Source organism: Aspergillus oryzae, chromosome 8, assembly GCF_000184455.2.
Source record: "Aspergillus oryzae RIB40 DNA, chromosome 8".
NCBI lineage: Eukaryota > Fungi > Ascomycota > Eurotiomycetes > Eurotiales > Aspergillaceae > Aspergillus > Aspergillus oryzae.
Genome location: NC_036442.1, coordinates 2,934,114 through 2,946,218, shown reverse-complemented (window position 1 = coordinate 2,946,218; position 12,105 = coordinate 2,934,114). Strand labels below are relative to the sequence as shown.

General features: G+C 47.7%; 5 protein-coding genes across 5 annotated transcripts; 2 read left to right on the top strand and 3 right to left on the bottom strand.

Moving 5' to 3' along the window:
• Positions 1 to 518: 518 nt before the first annotated feature.
• Positions 519 to 1,453, bottom strand: AO090010000177 (uncharacterized protein; the record flags this gene model as incomplete). Its single annotated transcript, XM_023233780.1, has 2 exons — positions 519 to 524; positions 650 to 1,453. 2 exons carry the CDS (start codon positions 1,451 to 1,453, stop codon positions 519 to 521), a joined length of 810 nt encoding a protein of 269 aa, XP_023094067.1.
• Positions 1,454 to 2,684: 1,231 nt separating this feature from the next.
• Positions 2,685 to 3,431, bottom strand: AO090010000178 (uncharacterized protein; the record flags this gene model as incomplete). Its single annotated transcript, XM_001827159.1, has 1 exon — positions 2,685 to 3,431. The coding sequence occupies one exon, from the start codon at positions 3,429 to 3,431 to the stop codon at positions 2,685 to 2,687; it is 747 nt and encodes a 248-aa protein (XP_001827211.1).
• Positions 3,432 to 5,907: 2,476 nt separating this feature from the next.
• On the top strand, positions 5,908 to 7,830 carry AO090010000179 (DUF3176 domain-containing protein; the record flags this gene model as incomplete). Its single annotated transcript, XM_023233778.1, has 1 exon — positions 5,908 to 7,830. The coding sequence occupies one exon, from the start codon at positions 5,908 to 5,910 to the stop codon at positions 7,828 to 7,830; it is 1,923 nt and encodes a 640-aa protein (XP_023094068.1).
• A 708-nt stretch (positions 7,831 to 8,538) lies between these two features.
• On the top strand, positions 8,539 to 9,561 carry AO090010000180 (uncharacterized protein; the record flags this gene model as incomplete). The annotated part of the gene is made up of 1 exon (XM_001827161.1): positions 8,539 to 9,561. One exon carries the CDS (start codon positions 8,539 to 8,541, stop codon positions 9,559 to 9,561), a length of 1,023 nt encoding a protein of 340 aa, XP_001827213.1.
• Positions 9,562 to 10,051: 490 nt separating this feature from the next.
• Positions 10,052 to 11,055, bottom strand: AO090010000181 (uncharacterized protein; the record flags this gene model as incomplete). The annotated part of the gene is made up of 4 exons (XM_023233777.1): positions 10,052 to 10,110; positions 10,172 to 10,327; positions 10,384 to 10,628; positions 10,700 to 11,055. 4 exons carry the CDS (start codon positions 11,053 to 11,055, stop codon positions 10,052 to 10,054), a joined length of 816 nt encoding a protein of 271 aa, XP_023094069.1.
• Positions 11,056 to 12,105: the final 1,050 nt, after the last annotated feature.

The following is a 12,105-nucleotide window of genomic DNA, read 5'->3' as shown; positions in this document are numbered from 1 at the left end:
CTCTCCTCAACGTGCTCACTAACAGCACCTTCTTCGTAGTGCTATACATTACCATGGGTAAGGGTATAATGAAAAGTTATATGTATGTTCCATTCTCTAGAGGTATTGCTGCATTTCTACTACGCGATACATCACAGTTGGAGTATCGTACATTGATATGGGAGAAGCTCTCATCTCCCTTATGTGAAATGGTCTTTCCTTAATACTTTATAGTACGTTATCCACTTATGAAAACGTTACTGTGCACACGAAATGAATTGTTTCGGCCTCATCGACTATCCTTCGCCCCCAAAGACTTCAATTCCTCCTCAATTGTGGGCCATGCCTCGTTCCGCAAGGCACACATCAGCCACCAATTTCCAGACGCATCCTTCCCCACGATCTGGGCTAAATTGCGCAATGAAAGACCTGTCGTCAGTGACACGGTATTGAGGTACGATGGCCTTCCGCGGTTATTTGTGCAGTCACTACCTCGGCCTTTCTTGACGACAGCAGCCGAGAAGTCCACCTCAAAGAACCTAGCTCTATGCCAGTTAGTGCAGCCGAGTAAGAGGCCGTTCGGTGCAGCATATAACGGCGAATGACCGGTCTTTGTCAATTCAGATTTATATAGCGCATAGAAAGCCTCGACCTGAGGTTTTGTACGCACTTGAACGAGGCTATGGCGGATCTGGGATGCAAGAAAACCAAGTGGTTGGTTGAGGATCTGCTGGGGGCGGAGGAATGTTAACGATGTCTGGACCGCGTTAGCGACGAGGGCACTGTTCTGTGATGCGGATTCCGGAAGTGCTGCCGCACGAATATCAAAGACGTTCATGAGTGTTATCATGCGACTGCGGAATGGGTTCAGCGCCCTCGTTTGAGCTCGTGTCCACCATGCGAAAAGTACATCACTTTCGCTGACGAAGGGGGCATTTTCTTCCTTATTTTGGTGTCTTAACTCTTTCAGTGATTCGGTCCGCATTTGTTCCACAAAGCGTCCCGGAATACACATTATGCGTTGCTCTTCGCGTCGGTACCAGAAAAGCTCGAAGAAGTACCAGAAGGCGAAACTCAGTAACCCAAAGCCTTTCAGCATGAACTTATAATTAACATAAGTTTCCCCTGCGATATGCTGGCCAAGCTGCTGTAATGGGGTCTCGCCAATTCCCTGAAACTCCGGGACATCTTCCTCGCGTCCGTTCAGAACGGCAGTCCACGCCTTGAAGAAGCCAGCCAGACCCATGGCATCTGTGAGCGTGTGCATCCATGTAACTGTCACCAGCGTCGCATCATCGAACAATACCACGTGAATGGCAAATTGCGGTCTGTCTGAATAAAGCCAGTCTTCGATCTGTCGTGGGCTTTGGGGTCCTATGCATAGAGGCACGAGATCCATTGGGCAGCCAACTACCGTGGGTTGCGAGCTAGCTCGAGGGAATTTGGCGCCCAGAGCATGATCACTAATGCTCATGGAGTATTTGGACACTGTGAAATCCGTTGCAGGCCGCTTTGGACTATACTCAGCTGGTATATGGTACTCCAATTTGCCGTTATCCTAGAAAATGTCAGCCACAAGTTACACACCAGCCACACTAACATTTACGCCACAGAGGCATTGTCCACTTCTTTACATACATTCAATCGTAGACGCGCGCCTAGTCTCCGCCAGCCATCCAGCTCCAACAGTCGCTCCAGCGAGAGACGCAGCGCATCTATGTCAAGTACATCATCGAACCGACAAGTGTGATGTAGGCATATCGCGCGCGCGTGTGGTTGATCATCCGCGAACGACAGTGGTACAACCGTGTCCGTGGGCACCCTTTCGGGACGAGATGGCTTGATTTTACTGAAGAAACCCATTTATCCGTACCCTCTGTATTTCAATGCTGCTCTGCTGTGTGATGATAGTAGGGGCTGGGGAAAGAAGGGTCAATTGAAATTAGATTTTAAGACGACACCCTTGATTGCATATTTGGCATTCGTTGTCTCCCGTATCTATATACGTCTTGCCCTTTTGGGAAATGCACGTGCTATCGCCCTAAGACACGATAGACTATTGTCTGTATGTAGATCGCCTGAAATTGTCTCGTATATCAGATGTTTTATCATGGCTATCGCTGTGTTGTAATTCGAGATTTTCACTTTTGTGTCATAATTTGGTGACACGAAACATTGTCGTGATATACTTTCCAGGAGGGGTTCCTGAACATTGTCGGTAACCGCTTAGTAGACAGATCCGAATGATTTTGGGCGAGCTAGTTAATTAAGTTTTGAAGTTGTCAGGTGGCATGAACGGGTGGGAATTCGAGCGTCATTACACTAACAAGCTCTTACAAAGATTACCGAAGTTCCACAAACGTCTTCAAACTAGGAAGCATCCAAGAAATAAAGAAATAATCGCAAAGTCCAGCGGGTAGAGACGTATTCAACGCTGATACTTAAAGGGTACCTGGGTAGCCAAGTTAAATATTTGCATTCAATGAGAAGTCCGAGAACTATCATTGATTCACAAGGAATGAAATCCGCTAAAAGACCAGAACTGAGAGAAAAACAGATAGAAAGAAGAATAATAACATCAGAGAAAGTGAGACGGGGACAACAAGAGCCGTATTGTAAATCTGTGATATCCATTGTGTGTTTGCCTTCTGCTTCCCTTTTAATACCCACAACAGTTCCTTTCCAAGGGTCGCCATCTCCGCACACTAACTACACGACATGAAGCAGTGCGTTTGGCCCTGGGTACCCAGCTCATCCAGCGCAGGATCTGGTCTCCGCAGCCAATTTGCCAACATGTTGGTACAATGATCGGTATGCTCTAGGTCGGCTAGCATCGTGTCCAGGCGATCCCCACGCATGTGAACATCATGGGCCCGCCTTAGGAGATACAGACAATGAACCAGGTGCTCCCGGTTCGAAGTCCAATAAAATCCATTGACGTTGCGACCGACTTCATCATAGTCCTTCATCTGACGGGTCATTTCCTTATCGTAGTAATATATAAACGGCTCGCCATTATTGAACTCCGTAAACTCCTTCACATAGTCGTGCGGACACTCCTGGTGCAGCCAGCAGGCCGAAAGTGGGTCATACGTGCAACCGAGCGCTTCAGCCTCGTCGGTGGAATTGCCACAAGAGAGCCTGGTCCGAGGCGTTGTGGGAAGACACTGTCGCTGGCCACTATGGTGGGAGCCGGAGTAGACTGACGAGTGTTCCCAGCTTAGGGCTTGCCGAACAGGTTGGAGAGTGATTGCGGCAATCAATGCAATTACTAGCAACAGCAAGATCAGGAGGAGCCCAGTGATGGTGATCGTGGCCAGGTTGCGCTTCAGGTATTGCTGCACGGACCGGCGTCGTGGCCGCACTGTCAATGTAGTGTCGCTATCGCCAGAATCCTCCACATGGTCTGCCTTCGGGACAGGTTCGTAGTTGCGTAGGTAAATCTTCTCCATTTCGATATAGAAATGGTCGATCGTGGTGAAAGAGAGCTGACTCTCTCGTAAGTGCGGGAAAAGACAAGGAATAGCCTCACTCGCTATTCAAGAAGAGGGCAGTGGGTCTACTGCATATTTTACATTTGTCGGCATCATCTTCATTCACTTGTTTGGCTAGACGGCGTGACAAAGCAGCGTACGCTTGGGCAGACCGGATTGAGATATCAATAAAGCGAGGGATTAGATTCCATTGTGTCAATAATTTTAGTTCGTATGTGGCGTGCATGGACCAGGGTCCTTCATGGATTGACCCCGAGACAACAATGAAAATGTCGACGAATTGTGGGAACCGCATGCTCACGGTCCAGTTATGATCACTACTAGTACTGATTAATAATAGATTGTAGAAATCTACTACCGAGCAGTATATTATAAGGCCCTACTAGGCCACTACTATACAATATAGATATAAGAACTCACGATTGTAAGTGCGTGGCAGCCGTGGCTTAATGTAAAACGCCAAGCTTTCGGTAAAAAATGGTCGGGCAGAAGAATGATACCTTTGAATCCCAGACCGATTTGTCCTTCACGGCCCTGATGGCACGCATCCTTGCTATGTCACGACACCGGCGAGATGTAGCGTCTCAGCCTCGAAGGATGGGTCATACAAACGCTTGTTTCAAGCTGATACCGCTCATTCACTAGTAGCACAACTGGTTCTAGCTGTGGAGTACACCCACACAAGAGGGGTTGTTCATGGAGGTTGGTGGCCTCCTTTCCGCAAGCTAGTAGTATTACGCTAATGACACCATTACTTGTCTGAAGACCTTCATCTTGGCAATGCTCTGCTGCGTCTTCCAGCAGCCCTTGACAGGCTCTCCATCAAAGAGCTGTATCACAGATACGGCATGCCTACTACGGAACCTGTCGTTCGTCTTGATAGTAGACCATTGCAGCCGAATGTTCCATCCACTGCCATCCTTCCCATGTGGCTTGGGAAACCTTGCGAAGAGCTTTCGGCTTCAGAAGTTCAGCTCTTACTAACAGATTTCGGAGAGGCATATTCTCCTTCAACAGAGAATCGGTGTGAAATTCGCACGCCCTTGGCATTCGCGCCGCCTGAGGCCCGCTTTGAGCCAGAGCGAAGCCTGTCCTTCTCGTCCGATATTGGACAGTTGCATGTGTTATATGGATAATTCTTGGACAACGCCCATTGTTTGAGGACAATCTAGCTACACAGGATGGTATCACAGCTGAACAGGTTGATGTCCTGGGAAAGTTACCTTTAGAATGATGGGAGAAATGGAACGAAAAACACGAGTATTTTAGCGAAGAGGGTGAACCGAATCAGGATCGAGACATAAGGTCCTGGGATAATCGGTTTGACGCACATATTCAGCTTCCACGACAAAAGGCTGGTATCACCGAATTTGACCTGGAGGAGAAGATTGCTGTAATCGATATGCTGCAAGTCCATGCTTTCTTTCAAACCTGAAGCGCGACCGACCGCACAGGATGTATTACAGTTTAGTTGGATGGTGAATTGGGCGCTCCCAGAATATGAGAAGATGTGCCTTGTAAGTAACGCATCCAACAGATAGTATACTTTGGGGGCAGACAGCTTTAAACCTGAGATAATATTCAATTACAATGTTAGAAGTAGTGTTGACCAAGCCCAACCCCAATGCCCGGTCGGCGGTGTAAGGCGTATATTATTAATCCGAACTGGATTGGGAAGGAAATGCGAGTTCAACGGGAAAATGCTTTGCAGATCCCTCATCAGGGTCGGAGGCTGAAGTGGGAGTCACACAATTCAGCCTCGCTGCCAAGAATGGGTCAACCTTTGTTGTCATCTGATTGGAAGTACTAAAGTTGAACTAGGGTTAAGGGTGGGAAGGTCCTTTAGAAGATCTTCATTACGTTGGGGGCGGGGGCTGTGTTATTTCCAGAATTCTTTCTTGACGTGCTCTCTCCCTTTATGCCACAGGCTGGTAACTGGCTGGAACATTCCTGATTGCAACGATAGTACGGAGTACACATGGCCGTTCTATACGCCACAATTCTTTCTCGCGAGGCTGTTGCCCCGACCAGTCCTGGAATAGTCCAAAGTGCTTGAGCAAAGCTCTATGTGGTGCAGCGGTAAGCACGCAAGGGGAGAATTGATACCCTCCTTTCTCTTCTTGACGGGGCCTGTGTCAACCATAAGGGGTAACAAATCCTGAATATTATACTAACTCCAGTGTACTTTGAGGAAGGAGGAACAATATACCGGACACAACCAGGTGATTCTTTGCCCTCGCGGATCAGGCAGCAGAGATTGCTGCGATTGTTCGCTAGACTGGTGGGAGGCCCTTAAATTCAACTCTCATTAGCTTCAACTCGCCTAGTTCAACCACCACCGCCAACGTGACAAGAAAAGGCTGACGACGCATAATCATTTAAGATCACTGTCGGAGTAGGAGCTGGAGTCCCTTCGGCCCTCCAAGAAATAACAATGCCGGAAGTTGGTTTTATGTGGGGAAGACGTCATGCAAGAGCGAAGGGTGGTTCGGCGATATCCCAACAGATTGAAACACAAACATCAACCGATCCGCACACCGGCAATATGGCACCTCCCTCTTCAGAACCCGCTTCGGACAAGGTCCAACGTGGCCTCACCAAACCGACCAAGGCTGAGAAAGGAAAAATGGGACATGGCTGGAAGGAGTCTTGGAAGTGGGAAGCTGCAGCTGCTACTCTAAGTGTTATTGGTCTTGGCCTCTTGATAGGCTTTCTCTTCAGGATTAACGGCACTCTATACGCGGATTGGCAACATACGGCTTCACCTAATACAGTTTTATCTATTATTGTCACTATTTCTAAAGCCGCGCTCCTTGTCCCGGTATCAGGATGTCTCAGCCAGCTCAAATGGAATCGGTATCGCAATTCCGTACCACTGTATGATATGCAAGCCATTGACCAGGCGAGTCGTGGGCCCTGGGGCGCGTTGGAACTTCTCTGGATAGGCCTCCCACAACTCAGAATGGATGCTTTGACTCTAGCCGCTGCATTCATGACGGTGCTGGCAGTTGCGATAGATCCATTCGCGCAGCAGATATTGGCATTCCCCTCACATACAGTTCAGGGATTCAACGAGACTGCATCGATTCAAGCTGCGCATAAATATGTGTATCAGCAGAAACTGTACAACAACGAAGTTTCTGGCTCCCTCGCACCATCGATGCTGAGTTCTATTCTCAGTGGCTTAGCACAAACGAACAGTCCTCTTGCGCCACAGTGCAGCTCGGGGAATTGTAGATTCCCGAGGTTTACCACGCTTGGAATTTGCAGCCATTGCGAGGATATCACTAGCAAAGTGAATCAAACGTGTCATAAATCGGAATTTATCCAATCTCTTGGAGAGCCTACGATACAACCCCAGGAGGGTCCCCATACGAGTTGCAGATACAAGCTTTCAAATGGATTAGAAATATCTACGGACGCGAGTGGCTCCGAAAATAACAAGACCTCTACCCAAACCCTTGACCAAGTCCCTAACCTCGTCACGTTGAATCAGTGGGGCACCTATCCACAAAACAGCACCTCGATGACTGGCATTGAAAAGCCAATATTCTCTTTCGTTGCGGTAAACCAGTCCATTCAGATCTGGTATATGCCAGAAAACATAACTCTGTCTCCACCGAAGCCTTCATTCACCGATTGCGTGTTTTATTACTGCGAAAGGGAATACTCACCCACTCATTACTTGGCTAATGATCGTGCAAGCCACTCTGTCGATGTGTCTGATACACAACCACTCCTTCCTAGTGATGATTCCACCCTAGATGGATCGGATTATGTTTATATTCTCCAGCCGCCGAATGGCAAAGCTGCATTATCTGGCGCATCGACTTATAAAGTCGATGCATATACCTTTCTGTCTATCCCAAATGTGATGACGAAGCTCTTTAACACAACAACAGGCAGCGGCGCCTACTGGGACGACTTCGAGAACGAATCGACAGGGTTGAATCTGGGGCCAATTCTACGTGAAGCTGATTTGAGTCAATTGTTACAATCAGTGTCTGCTAGTATGACAGATACTATGAGGGCTAACCCCGAAACCATAAATGTTCCAGGACAGGCATTTCGAGTTGAGACTTTTATCCATGTCCGGTGGCCATGGATCATCCTTCTGGTATGTGCCGTTTTAGGATCCCTCGCCTTGCTTTTGGGGACTGCAACTGTGAGCAAACGGCAGCATGCAAAACTTTGGAAGGCTTCGATTATCCCATTGATGACCAGTCGATTGGATCTTCTGCATGAGAATGAAATTGCTGGTCTTGACAACATGGAAGACATACATCGTATGTCCAAGAAAGCTAATGTTAGGATGGACCGGGATGGAGGGCAGTTGGTGTTCACTGAGAAACAATAACGCATTCTTAGAGCCAGAATATATCTTTTTACAGCTGGATATCTTGTCGTTAGCCCCTAGGCCTGACAGGCCAACCTGTGGCTCTGGTGAAGCACTTCTTTCTGAGCTGGAGGACAGCTCTTATGGAGTTGATGGAAAGCTAGCAATCAAAACGTAGGATTCCGAAGCATAGCAAATACATAGAAGCCTCGACCAGCACCGTCACGTGTTGTTTACATATCATGCCCTGTCGGAAACGCCCTGGTTGCACACCTGGGCGGAGACTAGGTAACCAAGTTACAGGCCAGTAAACATAGGCAGTCAATGGCATAAAATGCGTAGTCAGAGACTCACTAAACCGATGAAGTCAGCCAAGTACCTGTCACTTTACGGACGGAAGATAACTTTCGTTCATTTAAGACTCCTACCTGGCTATATTCACTGCTGTGCAGATGGGGAATCAATCGTTGTAACGAGAGATTTTATGGAGTGAATTAGCGACTGATATGGAATTACCTTTTTTAGTCACTGTATTATCGGTTAGTGATATCAGCAAGACCATTTTCCACGTATTACGAAAGCTGTGACTCAATATACTTCACTCCATTCAACGTAGCTTCCGAATCGACCCCCCTTCCAGCACCCTCCAAAGGAGGTTGATTTTCACCATCCAAACATCCTACTGCAGCAGGTCTGAAAGATCTAGACCAATCCCTGACGCGATTTATCATGTTCCGCAGACTGACTGGGAGAGAGAAAGTTGACGGGAGTATCCTAAGCAAATTAAAGGAATTAACCCAATTTTCTCAAGCAGATTTGAAAATTATTATTCAAGGCCTTCATAAAACCGATCCTGCTCAATATATCATTGACAAGGGATACGGCCATACCTTTGAAGAGGCCAGGAACGAGTATGATACGAGACAACTGATGTGGAAGCATGGAGTGGACCGTCAGGACGCTAAGGGCGCACTAGAAAAGTCCAATGGTGATATCAACAAGGCGGACCAGGCTTGCAAAGAGCTTGCGGATGCAGCAATGAAAAATCTCCAGATTCCTTTTGTTATTCCTACAAGGCACACACGTAGTGCTCCGAGCGTGACCAAAAATACTCGGGTAGTCGCTGTGCTCGGAGCGGATGAAGGGCTCAATGATCCGAATGCCGCAAGCCCATCACTGGGGGATGGGTGGATGGTGTCCAATTTTTATCTCTGGCTCATCGTTCTAGATGGAGTGGGAAAGAGCCAGCAATGGATCATTGGCATGGACCCTGCGTATCTACTGGATAAATATGGGCGGGAGGACGAAATGACAATGGAGGACATAGAGGGTAATGGAACAGTCCTGAAACCGGTCCAAACAAAATGTGCCGCAGGGTTCATTCATGGAGATCCCTTCGAGGAACGCAAAGTTGTTCTCGATGACTACCTGCTTCCAAGAATCCGTGATCGAGTCACCATTGGGCCGAAAGGGTCCGCGCTTCGTGACTTCTTTCTGAATCAGTTGGAAGAAACAGTCAAAGATGCTGCTCAATGTGGGGACAAGAGTTCTGCTAATGATATTTCATATGGGGACTACGACACGGACGGTGGGCTCCTCGTTGGTGTTTCTCCGTTTGATAACGAGGAGGATATCAAAGATGCGGTCATTCGCCCTCAATACATCGTCTCCATTCTTGCTCAGCACCCTGGTGTAAAACTGACCATTTTATATGACCTCATGCTACTCTGGCCACTGGGTCGAGACTGTTGAATTTCAGGGGCGAGATCTCTAAACCGTCGTTTTGGCAGCCGCGAATCGCAACGAAGAATCTTTCGGATTTGTGTTCTCTCACACAGCGACACGCCGGGGGCCTGTTTACGGCGGCAACCATCACAGAGTTGTGCAAAGAACCCATAGGCCTTCCACAGGATGCCAGCGAGGACACACCTCCCCGAGTATCGTAGGCTGACAACGGAGATTACCGCTGAAATGAACCGATTGTGTCTTCCAGCGAACATCACTGCAATCTATGGATCCTCTCCAGTATTTAGTGATCGGGAATCACAGGAGAGGTTCTGGCGGAGAACCGGCTACAATCTGCATGACTATCTTTACTACACGTCAACCAAAACCAATTCGTTGAAATGTGACTCCTTGAACGTTGACCATGGTACCTCGTATCTAAGTATCCATAACCATATATCGAGTTGCTCCACTGTATTTTGCCCAGGTAATGGATTCATCGAGACAATTCTAGTTGCTACCATGGTGGTCTTGGTATTGATATTGGGATAAGTACGATGCAAAGAAGAGACAGTCCTAGGAAATAGTCTCTAGCTGAAATAGAAGTTAAGCGCCATGTCCTTCCGGATCTTCTCACCTGCCTCGATAATCTCCTCAGCCTCGTGGCGAACACTCCTCCATTTCTCCCTTAGCAATGAATACACATGGTTCAGATTGGATATGTCCAGCTTGACAGTGTCTTTCTCTCCCTCAGCGGCTGTCTGCGTTACACTGAACTGTAACTGCCGGATATCTGGAGAGGTCCTTAGTATAGCCTGAAGCGTAGTATTTCATATCGGATAAACGTACCTGGTTTGAAAACTTTCTGATCAACATCATAATAGTAATAGACGTATGTGAACAGATATCTATTGTCAGCGTCAGGCTGAGACGCGATTAGGTCGGTTATAATGTTCAGGATGACTGAAAACTGGGCAGGCAGCGACTCCTGGCCATAGAAGTCTTTAAGCACATCCCGAATCTTTCCATTGACTTCGGCCACTTTTACGTCCGCTGAGAACGGCCCACTGTGGCTGTCGGCATTTTTAACGAGCCTGCAGAAGTGCGTGCTGGTCAGTGAACTGGCCTCGAAATGTCCATTAGACACGATGTTTTGAGCCCTTACCACGTTGTTTCACTGACCTCCCTAAGATGATCAACCACCTTGGCTCGATAGTTGGTTCGTTTCACACGAGAAGCGGTAGCATCGTCACTGGGAAGTGATCCGTCCGCAATCCTGTGGCGGACTTGAACTTCCGTCTGACCCAGCTCCCATGCATTCCAAGACTGGATCTCGTCTTGTAAAGCTTCAAGGTCGGGCTTTCTGTCGTCTGGAAGGAAAGGAATAAAGTAAAAGAAAAGGAGGTTTGGCGTTCCGTAGTCATTTGTGACGTTTACACCCGTGTCTTTGAGGATGTTTACATGTTGGTTGTTTGACACAAGGGAAAGATCAACGGTAGGCAGATGATTGTATGCAGACATTGTGGAGGTTTGTCTGAAAGTCCAATTCTATGTCATAGTATACAGTACAACTCATAGGGTTAAATAGTCTAATCCGAGGCTTCTCGCCATGGAAATCCTATAGAGTGAGGCATTTCTTGTTCCAATGATCGAAGTCAGGCTGACGTGTTCTACCTTCACCTTCTTCTCATTGCGTGGGATGTTTCTAAAGCTTAGTGGCTCGCTATACGGAGTCCAGCTAAGCCCTTAGCTCTTGCGGTCTGCAGTGGCATGGCTGTTTCTTGAAATATTCCCGGTCCTGCAAGGCAGGTGCATGGTACTGTTTGGGACTGTACACTATGCGGAGGTGCCAATCATCCAGTCCCTGTCGATGGTCGAGTCTCGACTAGTAACCTGTCCCAGTAACTACTTGCGCTTGAGGTTGCATCGCTGTAGAATGACGTACTGTTCTGCAAATGTGGGAAGCATCGTATGTTCGACGTGGAGGGCTCAGCTGAATAGATGTATCTAGACAACCCTCTATAGCGACTCTTATCGCGCAAGGATCAAAGGAAACGCTCATCTACCTCGGTGCCTAGGGCGCAACGCCTTAATAACATGCACCAAGAAGTTTGCTGTAATGGGAAGAACGAATCAAAGCTACCAGACATCCAGTAGTTGTGCATTCGGAACTCCCCACTCATTCATTTTCTAACGCAGGGATGCAGCGCAACACCTTCGCATGATTAATTCCAGGATTCTGATTCCATTACTTCCCGAATGGGATTCGCGAGGTGTCCAGATACCTCCCATCCTTGGCACACTTCACATTTGCATCACCAGCACAAGGATCTGCAGAAAGTTACAATATGATGTACCAGAGGTAGCTTTAGCATGCATCGTCCGAGATGCTGTGAGCCATTGGAGTGTGACTTACATGCCATGTCACTACTTTCTCCAGACATATAATCTCCCAGAACAAATCATAAAGGCCACAACTATTGTTTTGTGAGACTCTTCAATATGCTCAGAGGCACCGTTCTCACGAACCGGCTTGGGCCTACGGGTATCACTAGACTGGACCATGCTAAT